The 19,611-nt window shown below is 53.4% G+C and overlaps 2 protein-coding genes across 5 annotated transcripts in view; both read left to right on the top strand.

The window, feature by feature from the left end:
* The window catches only part of ZNF280D (zinc finger protein 280D), a 29,337-nt gene extending 22,702 nt beyond the window's left edge, over window positions 1-6,635 (top strand). For all 4 annotated transcript variants that reach the window (XM_055002364.1, XM_055002365.1, XM_055002363.1 and 1 more), the window contains exons 18-20: window positions 1,469-1,517; window positions 2,286-2,341; window positions 4,104-6,635. In XM_055002364.1, the coding sequence (XP_054858339.1) occupies window positions 1,469-1,517; window positions 2,286-2,341; window positions 4,104-5,649 (1,651 nt within the window). In that variant the 3' untranslated portion in view covers window positions 5,650-6,635. The remainder of the gene's footprint in view (window positions 1-1,468; window positions 1,518-2,285; window positions 2,342-4,103) is intronic.
* Window positions 6,636-12,916: 6,281 nt separating this feature from the next.
* MNS1 (meiosis specific nuclear structural 1) lies at window positions 12,917-18,205 on the top strand. Its single transcript, XM_055002133.1, has 10 exons — window positions 12,917-12,973; window positions 13,089-13,313; window positions 13,580-13,707; window positions 13,880-13,982; window positions 14,497-14,726; window positions 15,599-15,815; window positions 15,905-16,012; window positions 16,698-16,955; window positions 17,319-17,444; window positions 17,967-18,205. Exons 1-10 carry the CDS (start codon window positions 12,971-12,973, stop codon window positions 18,084-18,086), a joined length of 1,518 nt encoding a protein of 505 aa, XP_054858108.1. The 5' UTR covers window positions 12,917-12,970; the 3' UTR covers window positions 18,087-18,205.
* The last annotated feature ends 1,406 nt before the right edge of the window (window positions 18,206-19,611 follow it).

Genomic DNA, 19,611 nt, shown 5'->3' on the forward strand with positions numbered 1-19,611 from the left:
CTAGGTGTCGGTTTGCAAGGTTCTACCCTGGAGGTGTGAGGCAAGCTCTTGCTACCTCTGCAGCTGGACTGCTTTTTCCTTCACTCAGGGAGTCGATCCTGATGGGGTGATAAGCTTGTTTTTGTGGGGGTTTGGAAGTCAATATGTTTAAATAATGCATTACCGCAGTCTGAGAAATCTGCTTTTTCAGAGGCAGTTGGAGGTCTAGATTGCTGGTGCATCTCCAGCACTGTGTAGAACTGCTCTCTTGTTTTGGGTGGTAAATTGTAAAGCACAAATAAACTGATATTATTATGGGAGCATATTGAAACGCCCTGGACAGAGAAGGTGCCACGTAAATGACAAAGGTGATTATTATTGCTACAGCTGGAACTTTTTCTAGTTATTTTTATTCTGGTTTATAAAATAAAAAACCAAAATACATGCTTTTCACAGTTCTACTAGTTAGATTTTTAGATATGTACAAGCCCCCCCCCCCAAGAGCCTGCGTAGGGGTGGCTCATTTCCCCATTCTCTTTTCTCCCTCTTGCTTTTCCTCTTTTCTCGCGCTGGCAGTGCTTCCAGCCACTCCCCCCTTCCCTTCTCTCCCTTCCTCTTTGAGTTCTCTCTTATATTTTCAACTTTACTTTTTCTTCTCCTCCCCCTCCGTCTTCCTTTTCTTTTCTCTCTTACCCCCCCCCCTCCCCCGGCGCTGTCTCTAACTGAGGCTTGGACTCTGCAGCTGTATTGGTTTGAGGGTTGCCTAACAGGCCCCCCCCCCCCCCCAAATCCCCCAAATGACTACCAGGAACTCACAGCATAGTCTTGGGAGATGTCAGCGGTATTCTTTCCTTAAAGAAGCCAATGCAGCTTCTCTGATTATTGGACCTTTTTAACCCTCCATAGTACTTTTTAATATTTTATGTTTTTCTGCAAACCTGGGGCTTCCCCAGGCTTGCAAAAAAAGTGCCCCATTTCATTTAATGTCACATAATATAGTATAGCAAAATAACACACAAGTAGTATATGCTGTATACCGACAGTATGTGTGTTCACTGTAACTTGTGAAGTGGGAAACGTGCCCAGGTGGGAATTGGAACGTGGCCTCCACAGTCCTAGGCAGGCTGCTGCACTGGACCAAGAACGAGCAGGGCTGAGGAGAAGAAGAGAGAGATTCCCCTTCCCTCGTCTGTGTGCCCCTCTTGATGCCAAAACTAAACCCTTGCAGTGCTAGGGGGGCAGACGCATGAACAACCATCAGGGCTGACACGGGTGTGTGTGGGGGAGGAGAGAGTTTTCCTTGTGGGAGGAGAAACGCTGCTGCCCCGCTAGTGGACTGGAGGGGCAGAATGGCTTGGGTTGTGTTAATCGTGATGTCCCAGAGATTTTTCAAGCGTCAGTTGGAAGTGCAAATGAGCCCCAGTGTTGCTTCTGCTTGGATGTCGCTGATCTATTGTCTGAAAGCCTGGCATTTTTTTCCATTTTTCAGACGAATGAACGACACTCCATTAATTAATGAAGGCGAAGACAAAACCCAGGTGAAGTTTTTTTCTGCATCCTCATCTTTTGTGTGCGTCTAGAAGCGTACATACAAGTTAATTTTATTTCTGGACCGCTTAATCACCCACTGCGGCCAGCAGGCATTCTGTCAGCTGTCAAGCACTTGATGGGCTTTTGTCAACCCAATGGAAAGGCTCTGCTGCTGTGGCTCTCCTGGGATTTGCTTGCATGGGCTTTACTTGTACTGCTTGTGCCCCGCGTCCTTTGCACCGGAGAGAGGGGTGTGTTTTCCAGACTGGGTGACAGACTTGCCCTGCCCTTGAGAAGCAGCCCCAGTGGCACCCATTTGAGGTGGCTGGCACTGTGCCTTCATGCTGGAGGGTATCTCTTGAGGCAAACCGGGCTGCTCTTTGCTCTGCTGCCAGAAAGCCGCCTTCCGAGCAGCATCCTTGTGCTCTTTGTGGTTGGTCCTGAAGGTGCCCGCCCTCCCCCCCGTCTCATGAGCCGTTCTGCTCCTTCTGGGCATGGTCCCCAGCCCCCCGGCCCTGCTGCAGTCTTCGAGCTCATGTGATCTCCGCTCATACCTGGGGCTGCCTTCCCCATCACGGTGGCCACCCCTGCTTTTGCCCCTGGGTGAGAAGACCCTCCGCTGGAGCGGCAGTGCTCAAGAGGGCTTCCTCCTCGTCCTGTGCCTGAGCTGCTCCAGGCACCTACCTGGAGGGGCCAAGGCCGTAGGCTGCTGCCGCCTGGCTGTGCTTCTGCCTAAAACTGCTGTGTGTAAATGTGTGCCTTGCACTGTATTTCAGAGCGTTTCAACTCCTAACACCCCTGAAGGGCCAAAAGGAACATCAGCTCCTGCAAGGTAAATATAAGAACAGCCTTTCTAAAAAGAAAGGAGGGGAGCGTAGCTGTCTAGGCTGGTGGGAGGAGGGCTTGTCTGCTCCCTCCCTCCCTCTCCCCCCCCCCCGCCCTGCCCCCATGTCATGCTGAGGAGGGAGGCCAGCTGACGGTTTCTGGCTCCAGCTGGTCAAGGAGTCCAAAGGCCCCTTCATGAGCGGAGGTCAGTTCCTTTCCCAGTAGCCCAGGTTCTTATCGGGGTAAAAGTGTGGTTAGGAATCCTGACTGGCGAAGGCAGGAGGGGCTGTGACTATCCGGCACTAAACCAGGTCCAGGTTTGGACTGAATCTTAGTTCCACGTGGGTGTGGTATTCTTTGTGTAGCACAGATGGGTTTAAAATCTCCTGGGGTTTGGCAAGTTATCAGTAATTTTTCAGATCTTTATCCTACCCCTGGATAGGATTGCTGGATTGGACCTTCAAGGCAGCACCATCAGGCGTATCTTGCTAGAGCAGGCCACGCTCTCGCCCGGCTGCTGCACAGTCTCCCCGCAGCTGTGGGCCAAGGGCCGGGGGGGGGGGTGCGCTTGCAAACCACTCCATGAGTCGGGTGTTGCCTGCCCTTACAGAGTGACTTCGGGGCCTCTGGAGAGAAGTCCTTCATTCCCAAATGGTTTCTTTGGAAATCTGTAGCACATGCATGCCTTTCCGGTTAGACTCCAGGCTACCTGTCTGGTTCTAGTTAGCACCTTTTTGTATCCGGTCACAACTTGACACTTTCATTATTGGGATGTAAGTGACAACTCTGCTAAGGCATGGTGTGGCCCTAAATGGGGTTGTGGGTGTAGCTTTTCAGACACCCGCCACCTCTGTGAGGGTGACTCTCTTTTGGAACCGCCTCCCGCTAGGGTAGGAGGGGTCTGGCTGGCGTGGGGTCTGGAGTTGTGCTTGGCATTGGAAGTGTTGGAGTGCTCTGGGCACAATGATGCGGTCCTGGATTTGAGCTTGGAATGACCCCTTGCTTGTTCGGCGTTCAGCCCTGGGTCATTTGGATGAAAATATATTGAAGCACTCTGGGCTCTTTCTAGAGGGTTTGTGTTTGAGTCCAAATCCTTGTTGATACTCCCAGCCCACATAGTTTGACTAGCAGCTGAGCAGGCATTAGCGCCTCGGCCTCCTCTGGTTCTAGCACTCTGCAGACTTGCCCGGGGAGGGGCCACCTCCAGCGGCCATCAGCCACTATAGCCGGGGCAGGGGGCCTCTGAGCTGCAGGGCTGGGGGGGGGCTTGCATTCCGACTGTGCCCGTGGGCTTTCTGACGCTGGTGGGGGAAAGGGTGCTGGACCAGATGTCTCTTCTAGGTCTGATTCACCCGGGCCGTGTGCTTCTGAGCTCAGTGCACCCTCCTCAGCTGACATCCCTGACCGAGGACCACTCATTTAGCTGCCTGCTTTCTGCCTTCTTCCTAACTTCCGTGCCATGATCCGGGCCTAAGCATGCCCTTAATTCCTCTTTCCTCTGTATCAGTCTCCTCCACACACTCTGAGGAGGGGGAGGGGGGCGCTCTCTTCTTCTGTCCCTAGAGACCCGGTGTCTGCCCTGCCTCTCGTGTCCAGGGAACCAGCAGCCCTGCTTGGGTGTTTGGACTCGAGGCCTGAATCTTCATCCTTTACCACGTTTTCAGGTTTTCTGAAAGCCTTAAACAAGCAGCACAGAAGTTTTCAGAGCAGTCTTGGAGCAGATCAGGATATTTTATGATGCAATCAATTGTTTGCTTTCCCTTTTTCAGCCCAGAAAGGAAAAACTCTGCAGAAGAAGCGAATAATGACCAACTTTATCAAGGTGATGAAACTTCTTTAGCTGATAAATGTGAAGGAAAGGCATCTCCGTCAACCCAAGAAAACGCTTCCAGCCCAGCGTTCGCAGCCCCACCAAAAGACCATACAGAGGAAGGGGAGAAGGGCAGCCTTGGGGGTCAGATGGCTGAGAGTGAAGATGATGCATCTCCTTCGGTTTGTGGACCCTCCTCTGGCCTAGGCGTCTCAGAAGACCCCACAGAAGGTGGAGACGCAGACCGAATTGGAAATCGGGTGGCAGAAGGGTCTGCAGCTGCGGAATGTGGAGAAAATTCACCTCCTTCCGTTCTAGAACATTCCTCAGGTCCGGGACTGTCTGCCTGCTCAGAAGACTCAAGAAAGACTGCAGAAGAAGGAAGAAGCCTGAGCAATTGGGTGGCTGAAGGTGCGAGCGCTGTGGATGGGGGAGAAAATCCACCCCACCCTGTCCCAGAACACTCCCCCAGTCCTGGACTGGCAGCTCACTCCGAGGACCTCCAGGAAGGGAACGCTGATTGCCCTGGAGATCCGCTTGCCGAAAGCTCTGCGGCTGATGACTGTGAGGGAAAGGCCTCCGTTGCAGAACGCTCCTCCGGTCCGGGGCTGTCAGCCTGCCCAGAAAGCCCGGGAGCCTCTGCAGAGGAAGCCGATGGCTGTGGAAGTCCGATGGGCGGAGGTTGCAAAGCTGGTCCAGGTGGAGCAAATGTGGCTCCTTGCACTCCAGAACCCGCCTCTAGTCCTGGCCTGTCGGCCCATTCCAAGGACCCCAGAGAGGCAGTGGAAGAAGCCAAGGGGGACGCTTCTGAAAGTGGGGTGCAGGAAACTCCTTCGGCTGTTGAGTGTGTAGAGAGGACACCTGCACCCGTCGTAGTGGAAGTCCCCTCTGCTGCCAGCCTCCAAGCTCCTTTAAAAGATTCAGCAGAAGCAACAGCCAAGGACAGCCCTGGAGATCGTGCGGCGGAGTGTGAAGGAAGTTCATCTGCATTGACTGTAGGAGACAGCGCCAAGCCAGGGGTCCAGCCCTGTTCAGTGGAGATGCCCTTGAAAGGGGCAGGAGGTGATGGTTCAGGGACTGGGGATCACCCGGAAAGGACACCCCGCAAGCCCAGGGGAGAGGAAAGCTCCCAAAGTTCAGATGACCAGCCAAAGGCATCTGATTTGGAGGAGGCTGGGCTGGAAGACTTGCACGCAGACCCCTCCGAGCAGGCCTCCGATGGCGACGTCAGTTTCGAGCAGTTCTTGAGGCGCAGGGACGAACCTGAGTCGGTGAGTTCTGACGTGAGCGAACAAGGCAGCGTTCACCTGGAGCCTCTGACTCCGTCGGAGGTCCTTGAGCACGAGGCCACGGAGATCCTCCAGAAAGGCGGGTCAGCGCCATCTTCCACCAAGACGTCTGGGCCAGGTTCTGAGCAAGCAGAGGCAGCTACGTCTGGAGAGGGCAGCCCTAGCCACGTGGAAGCCGTGGCAAGCCAGGCAGAAGAGAGCGAGGAAGCCAGCTGAAGCCCAGCTGGTGGCACTGGCTGGCGGGCAACACAGAGGCCCAGCAACAAGCCCGTTGCTGTGGCTGCTCTTCATGGATACAGTTCGTGAACGATGGAGAAAAAAGACTCAGACGTGGATGAAAATTATTAATCCCAAGTCCAATAAAATATGCAGGCCCTGTAATATCAAAGAAGTGAGCTGGAACTGGCCCGTCTGCCTGCAATAACCTCACCTGGGAGGCCAGGAGGAAACTATTTTAACTTTATTTATTCCTTCAAAGTAAGTTCCCTGTAGACCCGTGTTGTTTGTTTGTGTAGTACTGGAGTAGGTGTGCTCCACAAATTTTTGGTCCACCGCCAGTTTGGAGAAAGATGAACTCTGGATTGAATGTTGCCTCCCTGCCTCATTGAAGCCCGGGAGGGAGGGGGGCTGGGACCCTCCGCACCTCGGGATCGGTGTGATCTGATCAGCATATAAGCAAACCTTAAACTTTCAGTGAAAGTGGCATTATTGTGAGACATGTACGGTGGGTGTCCCAGTGTGCAGCCCGTGCGGGAAATTTGACACGCTATTTGTGTAAAAGTTAACCCTTTCTGGCCTGTGTCTTTGAGGTTGTGACTGTTTTGAATATTTTTATGAGCAGCAGACCCCAAAAACCGCAAGCCGTCTTTGAAAGGAAAAAATAGAGAGTGGAACTGGAAGTTCATGAACCTGTTAGAAAAACAAAAAAAAATGGGACGCTCAGATCAGATGTTGAAATGTGGATCGTGGGGGGCTTTTGGCATGAAAATCCTTTTGATACGTAGTTAGGCGAAGGAATGCATAACATGATTTAACAGTAGCTTGCGTTTAAGTATTACCATGCCTAATTAAAATGCTCTGTTTGGATCTTTTAGGAAATCCTTTTGACTTGCTTAGTTTTGGTTTTTAATGAAAATTAAATGTTTTTGAACATCCGTTAAGACCCTGAGATGTACATATTTTGGAGTAAATATTTGCAAGAAAATGTGAAATATTTTGCTGTTTGTGTTTCCTTATAAAACATTTCCTTGGTTTGTGTTGGGGAGGGGTTGGCCTAACTGCTCAGGCTCCTGTTTGTGACCTGGTTCAGATGGAACAGGCGGAGGAGCAGAGTTCAGTCCGCCCTGCTTCTCGGAGGGGGGAGTTTGTCTGGTGCCAAGGCTTCCCCTGCTTTGGGGCTGGGGCTCTCCAGCCCCTGCTTCAGCAGGAGGGCTTGCACCGTTTCAGACTGCCTGGTTTAAGTCCGTCCTGGGTGGAAGGGCAAGGAAAGGCCTGTCCGGTTGGGGCACCGTCGGGAGGGAAGTGCCTCGACCTGTGGCCCAAAATCCAGCTGCCAGCTGTTACGTGTGAACCCCCACGGAAAGACCGACCTTGTGGCAGCTGGGATTCGGCAGGAGACACGCTTGGGGGATTGTGCCTCGTGCGCCTTCGTGGGCTGGGATGGCTTCCCTTTGCCCTGCCACCCTAGCCCTTCTTCCTTTGTGCTCAACAGGGGAGGGTTAGCAGGCTTGCGGCGGCATAATTACTTCTGGCACAGCGATCAGAAGTTCTAAATATTGGAGTTGTGTGTTGGAGGCATGGAGATGCATTTTTCTTTGTTTCAAGCCGGCGTCTGTCTGGACATGAGACAGAATCTCCACCAAGCTCCATGTGGTTCAACCAGTTCAGTAATGAGCAGAGACAGCTCTGGACATGGAAGCTGTGCCGGTGCCTGAAGCCGGATGAAGGGATTTTTGCAGAATTGAAAAAAGGAGGGGATGGAATTGGGCCACCTTCCGTTCGGATGAAACGTTTTGCAAAATTGATAACAAATGAGTTCAGCCGAGGGCTGTGTGAAGATGCTCCTGGTCTCCTGCAAATTAAACCGGGAGCCTTATTGCCAGTGAAACACGATAGGTTTATTAACTACTCAGCAGAAAACAGCAGCCGAAGTGTGGCTTTTATCTGATGCCATTTTTCTCCTTAATCTGAATTGTATGTATGCTGCGGATGCTGCAGAACATCTGGACGGGGTGATTTGTTTTTCTTGCCTGCACCTGCAAGCATCGGGACGCACATAAACAAAGAAGAAATTAAATCTTTCATAAAGCAAGATGCGGGGGAGAAAACTCCATCTAGCTGTGAAGCTCAAGGGAGTATTCTGACAAGAGCTGAGCTGTAAACATGCTTGAGAGGGATTTAATTCTTCTGACAAGGGCCGCTGGTGGCACCTCGCACAGAATCAGCAGTTGCCCAAATTTCAGTGGAGGAAGCGGGAAAGGCTGGAATGCAAATCGGAGCCTGCCAGCCTCAGTGTCTAAAAATAGCCCAAGGAGAGGGAAGAACTTGTGTCATTATCTTGATTTTTGGAATTAAAATAGGTTGCAGATGGCAGTTCTCGTAGGCCTAGAAATACTGTCCAAATCTAAAATTTGCAACCTGCTTACTAACGGAGGATGAGCCTCCCAAAGGGTTGTGAACTAGAAGACAATTACTGGGGGGGGTCGGAAGGTTGACTTGCAGGTGGCCTGGAGTGCGGAACTTCCCTCTGTGGTGGCAGGATCTCGCGGGCTTCGTCTGCCTTCCCAGCCCCTCCGAGCTGTGCCCTTGCTTCCCCACAGCCCTCCCAACTCTCAGATCTCGATCAAGGGCAGAGAAGGGCAGACAATCATTTGTGTTACAGCTCTTTGCAATTAATTTTCACGTCACTTATCTGCTGTGTGGGTGCAGACTTACTCTTTTTAAGCACTGCATTGCCATTAACCATTTGTGGGGCTTTGGCCCTTCAAGAGATTGAACAGCTTCCACACTTCATTTGGTGCGTTGGCTGCTGAATTATTTAGAACAGCTGCTTAAGCTGTTCTCTGCCCTAGGAATGCTATTGATCATTGGGAAACAGAGCATTAAGTGAAGCATCTTTAAATAAAATGTAAACCTCCAAGGCTACTTGATCTTAAAATTAGTCCAAATAGCTGTTGCTGCAGCCCTGAAAAGCCTTGGGTTTAATACGGAAAATGGGCGGGGAAGCCCTGCCCCTCCGGTAGCCGTAATTGGCTGAGAATGTGGGGTGGAGAAATTTACTTGTGCAAAGTAAAAAAAAAAACAGACGAGCGTTGACAAATATGTATGAGCTTCTATAAAAGGTTTCCAAATATTTAAAAATATGTCCACATGCAATTGTCTATATGTGATACATTCAACTGTTGATAAGTTTGTAAGGTCCTCCATTCAGTGAGTTACAGGAAGTGGTCTTTTGTCTTTCAAATGCTGAAGTGTAAGTCTTATAGCGACTCTTAAGGGCACAGAGTGATGGACCCTTGGATGGATTCTAGGAGAAAGGCAAATAGTTTAAAGGTACGTAAACATCCTCAAAAATAAATGAGTATTCTAATACAAAATTAATACGAGTAATGACTTCCTCCCCAAAGGACCCGATAACTGGACACGTCCAAAGCATATGCTTAAGAGACATGCCGTGTAAGGGGCAACTTCAGCAAACAGACACTTGTACATAATCTGCTGCTACAGAGGTGGCTCTGTTGCCCAATATACTCTACTGAATAAATCACAGGAGGAGAGGTATAGCCTTAAGGCCGTGTCCTAGGCCTTTGGCAGAACTGGACACTCTAGCTCACTGTTCCATTCATCTCTGAGAGTCTGTATATCGTGTCTTATATCAAGTATTTATAAACAAATATTGTCTGTTTCGTTGTGTCAATTCAACAAGAGTTTCCGGAAGTGGGGGAGATTCTGAAACACTCAGATCTGCGGGGCCGTATTTAAATACCAACAAATGTTGCAACTGTGAATTTTGCTGTTCAGCTCAAGTTGGCAAATCGTATCTAGGCTTCAGCTGAGAAAATGACAAAAGCTCCTCATCATCGCCCAGGGTCCCCAACATGGTGCCCAAGGGCACCATTGTGCCCACCACCTTTCTTGGTGCCTGCCAAGTGTTCTAGAAGATGGGTGAGGCCAGGTAGGGTTTTTGCCAAGCACGGCTTCTAATTGGCCATTGGAGATTTGATGGACTGTGCAGTTTTAGAAACATTGCTTTGGCTGAAACTGCTTCCGCAGTATCAGGATCTCCACCGGGAGAAGGAAGATGGCCTACGGCAGCTACTTGGTGGCTGCCTCCACCTCCTGCAGGAGACCTGTTGTGGCACGCATTCTGTTGCGGTGACCACCACACTGCCAGAACTCCAGACGTGCCTGCGGGCTTTAAAAGGTCGGGGGGGGGGCTGTCATAGCCTATCCATTGATCCAGAGTAAAAGCCCCCCTGTCTGGCCAAGCCTCCTACAAGAAAGATTTCCTCCCAATTTTAAAATCTGAATTGGTCCATAATGTTAGTTTAGCATGTAAGAATGGATCAAATGGATTTTGTTGTGATGCTACATACCAGGAGGACCAGGATCCATTTAAATGGAAGTATAGCCTAATACAATCTATTTAAAGAGTGGCTTCAAACCTGGGATCCCACTCCCCTTGTGGGGGTGGGGGGGATCCTCTGCTCCAAGCCTCCGCTCGCCTAGCCAGTGCGGGGAAAGGCCTGGGGAATGGGCCCAGGAGCCCCGCGAGGTTACTCCCACTTGCTAATCTCGGAATACCGTCATTCCCAGCATGGCGAGGAGGAGCTCAGGAGCACGGGGGCAGGGCGAGTACTCCCAAGGCGCGCACCCCCCCAGCCCCGTCCCCCGTTTGGGCTCCGGGGGGACCTGGCAACCCTGCTCCAAACATGAAGCCTCCAAGAGAGCCCAAGATGGATATTCCAATCGAGAGGAGCAATCTCAGTAATTTGTACAAGTTAACGAATATGTCTAATGGTAGAAACTAAGGTTAGGAAAACCAGATCCTCCATTAATTGAAAGCTGCTCACATCCATTTCTGAAAAATGTTAATTGATCGTTAAGATATATGAAAAGCAATTGCACACAAAATACACATAATTCTAGGAAAATCAAAAAGAGTCCAGTGGCACCTTTAAGACTAACCAATTTTATTGTACCATAAGCTTTCGAGAATCAAGTTCTCTTCGTCAGATGCCTGATCAAAACTGGGCAGTTTTGATCAGGCATCTGACGAAGAGAACTGTGATTCTCGAAAGCTTATGCTACAATAAAATTGGTTAGTCTTAAAGGTGCCACTGGACTCTTTTTGATTTTGCTGCTACAGACTAACACGGCTAACTCCTCTGGACATAATTCTAGGGTTCATTTTGACTGTGTTTACCCCGTAAGTTTAGAGTTGCCCATCTGTCCAAATCCAAAGATACATCAGCAATCCATGTGGCTTGCATAACAGACTTGGTGGGAGGAAAATGATGTCGGTGCGTCTATCCAGCTCGCTCTGCCTGGCTATGCGTTCCTACACCAGCCTCGCCGTGGACGAGGAAGAGGGGTTGCTATTCTATTTCATGAATCAATCAACTTCGGCAGGCTTCCAGTACAAACTATAGCTGGCATGGACTGCATGCTCCTTTCATTGGGAACTAAAGACAGGCTGAGTATCGTGCTTGTTTACCCAACACCCAGGGCCCCAGCAAGCCGGGCTGGCAAAGATGCTCTCAGATGGAGTGTTGGAGGCACTCAGACCGGTTTGGGTGACTTCAAATGGGGACCCACAAAGACTTGCGGGACATGTCCTTTGCCTGCTTCCTTCTCTCCCCACTCACCTTTGACTAACCTTGTCTTCACATTTCCCCGCGCCCCCCCCCCCCAGCCTCTCCCCTATGGTCCCTTTGCTTGGTGCTGGCTGAGCTGGGCTAGGGTTGCCAGCTCTAAGTTGGGAAATTCCTGGAGATCTGGAGTGTGCAACCTGGAGAAAGTGGGGTTTGGGGAGGGAAAGGACCTTGGCATGGCATAATTCCATACAGTCCACCCCCCACCCAAAGTAGCCATTTTCTCCAGGTGAACTGATCTCTGTGGCCTGGAGACCAGTTGTAATTCCGGGAGATCTCCAGCCACTACCTGGAGGCTGGCAACCCTAAGCTGGGCCCAGCTGCATAGTGGGGAATGACTTGCTGGGGTCACTTCACTGTTCCATGAATCCTTTTTACCACACCATTTCCTTATTTCCTCCTCCTGGCAGCCTCCTTATGCTCACCTTACCCTACTTCCTTCTCCCCTTCAAACCCACTAAAAAAGTTACCGTTTATCTGCCCCCCCTCTCAATCTTCATCAATATTTATTTATTTACTTCATTTATATACCACCTTTCTCCACAATGGGGGCTCAAAGCAGCTAACATCAGTCTTCTTGCCTCCCTATTATGTTCACAACAACCCTGAGAGGTAGGTTAGGCTGAGCGTGTGAGACTTGATCAAAGTAAGCCAGCGTATCCACAGCTGAGCAGTGATTTGAACCTGGGTCTCCCAGATCCTTCTCTGAAAGTTTAACCAGTACGCTAAACTGATGGGGGGAAGCGGGGGGTTGCTGTTCAACTGAAGCAAGCAGCGGGGCCGGGATGAGTCATGCAAGTCACGTGGTATCAACTCGACCAGTGGTTGCTCCCGGGCCGGGCCTCAAATGAGTCCCCCCTCAAAATCCAAAACAGCTCTGGAAAGGCGCCTGCCTTCCCCTTGACTGACTGCAACCAAGCCTGGAATATTGGCCAAACCGTTACGGCTTCCCAGGAATAGCCATTGCTGGCATTCAGTTACAGCTGCAGGCGCTCATTTGTTTTTTAAATCCCTCCTCCCCAGCGTATTTTGCAGGTGTGGGGGAAGCTCCGCCTTGTCCACTCGTGGCTCCAGGCTCTGGCTGCTGGGCTAGCAGTACCTAGGCTGTTCCCCGTCAGGGCCAGCCTCACTCCGCAGCTCCCGGCCGCCCTCGCCACCGGCACCGGCCGGGCAGGCGCCGCCAGGAACCCCTCCGGAGGCCCCCCACCGACTACGCCTCCGCCGGGAGCCCCGCCCCGCGGCCTGGGAAGCGGGGCAGGAGCGACAACGGGGGCTTCGCTCCCCTCGTCGCGCCAGAGGGGCGGGGCCGGAGCAGGCATGCGCGGCGGGCGGGACTCCGGAGGGCGCTTCCCGCCCCGCCCCCTGGCGCCCCCTCCTGTCCAGGCGCGGGACTGCCGCAGCCCGCCCCCCTTCGGGCGGTCCCCAACCCCGCGCGTGCGCCAGGCCTTCCGGCGGTTGCCTGGGAGACCGAGCCGCCTTCTCGCCCCCGCCCCGCGAGGGGCCGAGCCTGTCGCCCGGCTGGGCCAATGGGAGCGGCTTCTCGGCACTGGCGGGGGAAGGGGCGGAGCTTCCGCCGGACGTGGTCCTTAGTCCCGGTTGCTGGGGCAACGGCGCGCTTGGGCAGGAGAAGCGGCGGCGGCGGCGGCGTGTTGCTCCGGGCCAAGATGGTGAGACGCGCCCGGCCCTCCCTCCGCCTCCCCGCCCGTCCGCGCGGCGCCTCCCCCGGGGCGGGCTGGGCATCGGGCTCCGCGGGCGAATCGGGCTGTGGCGTGTCTTCCGCAGGCGCGGGTCGGGCGGGCGCAGCTGACGCCGGCGCAGCAGCTGGAGCGGCGGCAGCACGAGGCCTACTTCCGGAGCATGGCCGAGCAGGAGCACGCGCGGAAGGTGCAGCGCGTCCGCCAGCAGGAGGTGATGTGGGAGGCCGAGGCGCGCGTCGAGCAGAAGCGCCTGGGCCGCCTGCTGAAGGAGGAGGAGCACGAGCGCCGCGCCGAGCAGGCCCTGCGGAGGGTGAGCGGAGCGGGGGGGGGGGGGAAGGCGGGGCCCTGCGCGCTCCCGGCCCTGCGCGCTCCCGCCGGCCGGGCAGGGGCTCCCCCGTGGCGTCGTGGGCGCCTGCGGGCCCCCACCCCCGTCCTTTCTCCAAGCGGCTCAGGCCGTCGCAACAGCCCTGCCAGGTGGGCGAGGCCGGCCCAGGCCGCCCGCACGCTTCCTGCCCGGAGGGGGGGGACTCGGACTGGGCCTCCCCGCCGGCCCCCAACCCTCTTGTCTGGCCACAGGCAGAAGAGAACAAAGCGCTGCGAGAACTGGAGTTGCGGCAGGAGGAGAAGCTGGCCGCGGAGCTGGCGAGGCTCAACCACGACAAGCTTAAGGATGAGAAAATGAGGCAGCAAGTCCGAGAAAACAGGTTCTGTAGCGCAGGCCGGCCCGAGAGCCTCGTGGACGGACTGGAGGGCCCCCTCCCATTCTTGGCATCACTCTCCCCCCCCCTCCCCATTAATCTTAGTGTGGGCCCTAGCCTGTGTCACCCCCTCCCTCCCTCCAAATCCAGTGTGTGTTTAATGTTTTCCTCTTCTTAGTATTGAACTTCGGGAGCTAGAGAGGAAGCTGAAATCTGCTTACATGAACAAAGAAAGGGCTGCTCAGATCGCTGAAAGAGAAGCTCTCAAATACGAAGACATGGTAAAGGATGGCGTTGGATGTTGGGGTTTTGGATTTCCGGCCCGGGTTTTGTTAAGTGATCTTGGGTGGAAAATTAAGAACTTTAAGAAGCCACATGGACACGTGAATCTGCCTTAATACTGAATCATACCTTTGGTGTACCAAGGTCAGTATTGTCTGTAGTTGGCATCATTGCAATTAAATAATTGAAATACAGAAAGAAAGAATCCCTTGTTTTATACAGCTATTCTGAGTGGTGCTGGCCGTTTTGCTGCTCTTTGCCGTTCCAGTGTTGTCGTTCAGCTTTCCTTAAATTCCACCTCACTGGTGTGCCAGGAAAAAGCTAGAGCTGTAGAGGCTGCTGGGCTGAGCAGGTTGTCCTGCAAACACCTGCATTCTTTGTGGTGCTGTTGGGGCAGCCGCTGCTTTGAAACTGCTCTTTCTGAAAGTCTTCACCAGCAGCCTGCGTGTGTCTGTGTGTTCCATCTCCTTGAGATCAGAGGAACAGATGAAGTGTCTTTCATTGTTACGACAGAAAAGCGATGCAGAGCTAGCCAAAGCAATGAAGGACGAGTGGGAAAGGGCAGATCTGGCCGAGAGCGCCGCTGAAACGAGGCGGAATCAGGAGAGAGTGCTGTATCAGCAAGAGCTGGAGAAGCAGTTGGAGGAGGGTGAGAGGCGAAAGCAGGCGGCCTACGAGGAGTTCCTGCGGGACAAGCTCCTGATCGACGACATCGTGAGGAAGATCTATGAGGAAGATGAAAGGTTGGCTGACCTGGCTCGGGGGGGGGGGTGGCTGTGCAGGCCAGGCCAGGCCTGGGAAGGAGCTAGCTCCCTCTACTGCTGCTCTTAGAGCATCCTGTGGTCCAGGTCTCACCTGGGCTGAGCCTTCTAGGGTGGGTGGGGAGCTTCTCCCAGGTCCCACCTGGATGCCAGTCTAAGAAGGGCCTTGTGGCAAGTGGCATCTGCCCCACACGATGGTAGACCCACCCCTCTGAAGGACCAAGGAGCAATGCCACGGGGGCCAGTCTCTGCCTCAGGGGCTCCTGGCTGACAGCAGCAGGGGCCATACCAGGAGGGGTCCAAGCTGAAACACAGCTCCCAGCACCAGCCGTCTTTTTTAGAAATGGTGGAGCAGTTAGGGCTCTGCCCCCCCCCCCAATTTGTTAATTAATGTAATGTTCAACAGGACAGTCGAATAAAAATGGTTACGCAAAGTAGGTATGCGCGCACGTGTTGGGACCCAAACTTAACTCATGAAGGTACAGCCTGCTTCAGCCAAATGTAAGGCACCTCTTTCGCTGTGCAGGCCCACCCTAGAAGTCGCCCTGGGCTGGTGGTGGTTTGGAACTTCCTCCCCCCGATGCTGATGTACAGGGCTGTGGTGTGCGTTGTGTCCACATTCCAGCCAAAGCCTAGCACACACCTCTCTGGCAGAGGGCAACGGGGCATCCCTCTCCGTGCCGGTTTCCTAGAAGGGGCGGTAGCGGGGATGCCTTGAACTGGAGCACCAGGCAAGGAGGGCAGCCCCACTACTTCTTACTGTGGGCTGATGGCATTTTCTGCCCCAGGGGTTTCTGCTGACTGGCAGCCAGTCTGGGAACGTAACTGAGGCGGGCTTTTCAAACATTTTATAGAGAAAGGCAGGGAAGGCTGGAGAAGAAGAGGCTGACCCAGCGCTTCATAGAAGAGTTTAAAAAAGACCAGGCTCTACGACGGAGGAGGCAGCATGAAGAGATGGAGGAGGAAAACCAGAAGATCTTGGCCTTTGCCAACATGTGGCAGCAAAGAGAAGACAAGCGGATGGCTCAAGTCCAGGAAAATGAGGAGCGGAAGCGGAAGCTCCAGCAAACGGTGGGGGGGGGGGTGCAGCCCTGGTGCAGCCGCAAGCCTTGGCCGGTGGGGCCGCATTTCGAGCCTGCCTCCCTTCCTTCCCCTTGTAGATTGTGCAGCACCTGGAAAGAGAGCAGCGGGAGCACCAAGAGCTGGAGCAGGTCCGGGCAGAGCTCTCTCTGGAGGAGCAAGCAGCAGAGAACAGGAGGAAGGAGAGGGTGAGGTGGTGGGTTCCTGGCCCCCGCGGGGGTGGGGTGGGGGGCACAGAAGAGGCCTTGTCGGAATGGCGTGCCTCGTAAGCAGTGGCAAAAGGGAAAGAGCTCAGCCCTCTTGGCCCATGTTGCTGACTGCTGCGAGGGGCCTGCTTCAAGCAGTCCGTTGGCACATCGCCCTGCCTTCTGCAGCTGTTGTGTGTGCTGCTCACTCAGGCCAAAGCACGTGCCTCTCCCACACACGGCCCCAGTGCAACGAGGCCCTGGGTCCCTTCCGCCCTCCGCTGTGGGGGGCCTCCGCAGCCTGTTCCTCAGCTGGGGGTGTGGCGCCTCTCCTGTCACTGCACAGAGCTCCTTCCACTGTGCAGATTGGGGGCCAGTACCCTCACTGTTCGTGGAGGAACGGAAGGTGACGTTTCTCTGCCCCCGTCTCCGTTTGTCTGTGCAGGGCAGCCTGAAGCCACAGCAGCTGGCCCTTCCACCCATCCTCTCAGGTGTGGACTGGCTGCAGAAGACAGGCTCTGCTGAGCCTTGCTTTCCCCGCAATGCTTTGTACTTCCTAGTTTTTGTGCCCTGCACACCCCAGCAGTGCCCACAGGAGCGCCTGTGCGTAAATGTGCCGAAGGAGGCGTGTTAAGACTGGACGGGGTGTGACACAGCACTCTTCCGCCCCTTGCCTCTTTTCCCGCAGGAAGAGATGGAGAGGAAAATTCGGCAGCGCTTAGAATTGCGGCGGTCCTACGAAGAGCAGCTGGCCCTGCGGGAGGTGCTGCAGCAGGCGGTGAGGGAGGAGGAGGCCGCCTTCCGCCAAGCCATGTTAGCCAAGTTTGCGGAGGACGACCGTATCGAGCAGCTGAATGCCCAGAAGCGGAGGATGAAGCAGCTGGAGCACCAGAGGGCCGTGCAGAAGATGATGGAGGACAGGCGCAAGCAGTTCTTTGCAGACAAGGTGAGGCCCAGTCTTGCCTGGCTTAGGGCCTGACCCAAACGGGTCACCCAGCTCCACCTTCTGTGCGCTAAAATAGCGCACCGCCACTGTAGCTGCCAAAACAGAACACCACCCAGGAATTGTGATGCCACGTTCCAAAGGAGTTTGCCCACTGTCTATAAAAACAGTCCTGCTTACAAGTTGTAGGACTAGCTTTCCTAGTCGTGGCGATCTGAGCGAGCGGCTGTGTGAACAAGAGCAACTGGAATGCAGCTCTTAAGAGGCACTGCATTTCTTTTTTGGAAAAAGTTGGGCATCTTTCAGTCGTGACATCAGTGAGAATGAGAAAACTGAAAAGCCCCCCCCCCCCTTTTTTTTGGTTAGGAGCGGGAACTTGAAGAAAGGCAGCTGGAAGAGAGAAGGGCGGGAGCTGTGAAGGCCATTGTTGAGGAAGAGCGCCGCAAGCTGCTTCAAGAACACGCGGTTAAACTGTTGGGGTACCTTCCCAGGGTAAGTGGAGCACAGAAGGAGGGGGTGGTCTTCTCGTCAGCCCCTGCTTTTGCTAAAGTGCCCCGCAAAAGAGATTCTTCCACACCCAGGGCTGCAAATGGGACGGGGGTTGCCGCTAGCCTCCCACCCGACACTCCAGCAGACACTTGGCATTGCCAGATGTGGGGGGCTGGGACTGGAAGAGGTGGAGACCCAGGAGCGCACACACGGCCGCGCCCGGCTGTTTGGGTCTCCGCGGGGCAGCCTTTCCTCAGGCTGGGCCTGGGCCGCCAGAGCCTCTGGCAGGGAAGGGTCTTCTCTGTCACCTACACTGGATGCGCCACCTGGGAACTTCTGCAGGCCAAGCAGAGGCTCCGTCACTGCGCCACAGCCCCACCGCTTGGGAATGATTGAAGACAGGCACTTTTTAAATTAATAGAAACCCGCCCCCCCCCCCTAACTATGCAACGATTCTTTGCTGCTGGGTGTTAAGGTTTAGCAGGAGCTGGTCGCTAACTCCTCTCTCTCCATGTGCTTGTTTAGGGGGTTCTTAAAGACGAGCAAGATGTCGACATGCTCGGAGAAGAGTTTAGGCAAGTCTATCAGAAGAGAAAAGGCGATGGACTTACGGAAGAAAACGGAGTTGAATCTACTTCACGATAACCCCGACTCGCAGTGCTCGGCAGGCGGGAGCTGCTTAGGCAGCCCTTGTCTGAATCCGCGTGTGTCTCTTTACCCTGTTTTGCCTCTGAGAGAGATACAGTTTATGCTCCCTTTGGAAAGTGACCGTTTGGTGTATCTTGATGTGCGAAAAAGATGCTTAGAAAGACGAGCCTGGGGAGCTGGACGGGGCCTCGTTCAAAAAGCTCTCACCAGGGGCATGTAGGCAGAGCGGTTTGTGTCCTGCCACAGGGGTCTTTAGCATCTGCAATGAAGACTTGAGTCTGTTATGAGTCTGTTATATTGTAGTGGTGAATGAACAGACTTCTCTCAAGCAACTGTCAGTTTCCATGCTGAAGGATCGATCTTAGAGCAAAGTAGAGAGTGTTCGGGGTGGGGGTGGTATCTGTGGTTGGATGCTAGATGGCCACCCTTGAACTAGTAGACTAGCCCAGAGGAGTTAGCCATATTAGTTTGTAGTTAGAAAATAGTAAAGAATCCAGTAGCACGATGTATTGTCGAAGGCTTTCACGGCCGGAGAACGATGGTTGTTGTGGGTTTTCCGGGCTGTATTGCCGTGGTCTTGGCATTGTAGTTCCTGACGTTTCGCCAGCAGCTGTGGCTGGCATCTTCAGAGGTGTCACTGTGACACTGAGAGATCTCTGTCTTTTGGTGCTACACCTCTGAAGATGCCAGCCACAGCTGCTGGCGAAACGTCAGGAACTACAATGCCAAGACCACGGCAATACAGCCCGGAAAACCCACAACAACCATAATCCAGTAGCACCTTTAAGACTTAACCCACTTTGTTGTAGCATAAACCTTTGAGAAAACAGGGTTGACATACCTGTAACTTATGTTCATCGAGTTCTTCTGTGCTGACACACATGGGACTGCGCAGGCGCAGGCCAGCCGCCGGAGAATTTTCCATAGCTTCTATAGCTCCGAAGGGGCCGTTTGTCGCGCGCCTCAGCGACCGTTTTCCCGCCCAAACGGTCACGTGCTCCTCCAGCGACCAACGGCCCCTTCCCTCAGTTCTCCTCGCCGCCGCTTAACCAATACACATAGCCACCACCTGCATGGACGCCAATATTTGTTACAGCCCACACAGCATTGTGCATTGGAGTTCACAGCGGGGTAGGAGGGAGGGTTGTGTGTCAGCACAGAAGAACTCGATGAACATAAGTTACAGGTATGTCAACCCTGTTTTCATCTTCGTTCTTCTGTGCCTCCACACATGGGAGTGTACCAAGCTTCACACAATAAGGAAGGTGGGGTGAAGTCCAACACAATTTTATTGTATCACACAAGAACCATCAGCAAGTGTAAACAACAAATAACTATACACAAAATTATACACATACAAAAATAGTACATATATACAACAGACTCCCAAATATACACCACTTGTATAAGGATATATTCAATAAATATATATATAAGCATATATGCATATAAAAAACACAACTACAAAAAATGTAGCATCATAGCGTAGCATCCCAGAACCCCTTAGGAAAAAAGGGAATGC

The sequence above is a fragment of the Eublepharis macularius genome, chromosome 18, assembly GCF_028583425.1.
Source record: "Eublepharis macularius isolate TG4126 chromosome 18, MPM_Emac_v1.0, whole genome shotgun sequence".
NCBI lineage: Eukaryota > Metazoa > Chordata > Lepidosauria > Squamata > Eublepharidae > Eublepharis > Eublepharis macularius.

Excerpts from the sequence above, each read along its gene's own strand:
- MNS1 (XM_055002133.1), top strand. Across the intron at positions 13,708-13,879 it reads CAGCAAGTCCGAGAAAACAG|TATTGAACTTCGGGAGCTAG; the intron begins GTTCTGTAGCGC and ends TCCTCTTCTTAG. Across the intron at positions 17,445-17,966 it reads TGTTGGGGTACCTTCCCAGG|GGGGTTCTTAAAGACGAGCA; the intron begins GTAAGTGGAGCA and ends GTGCTTGTTTAG.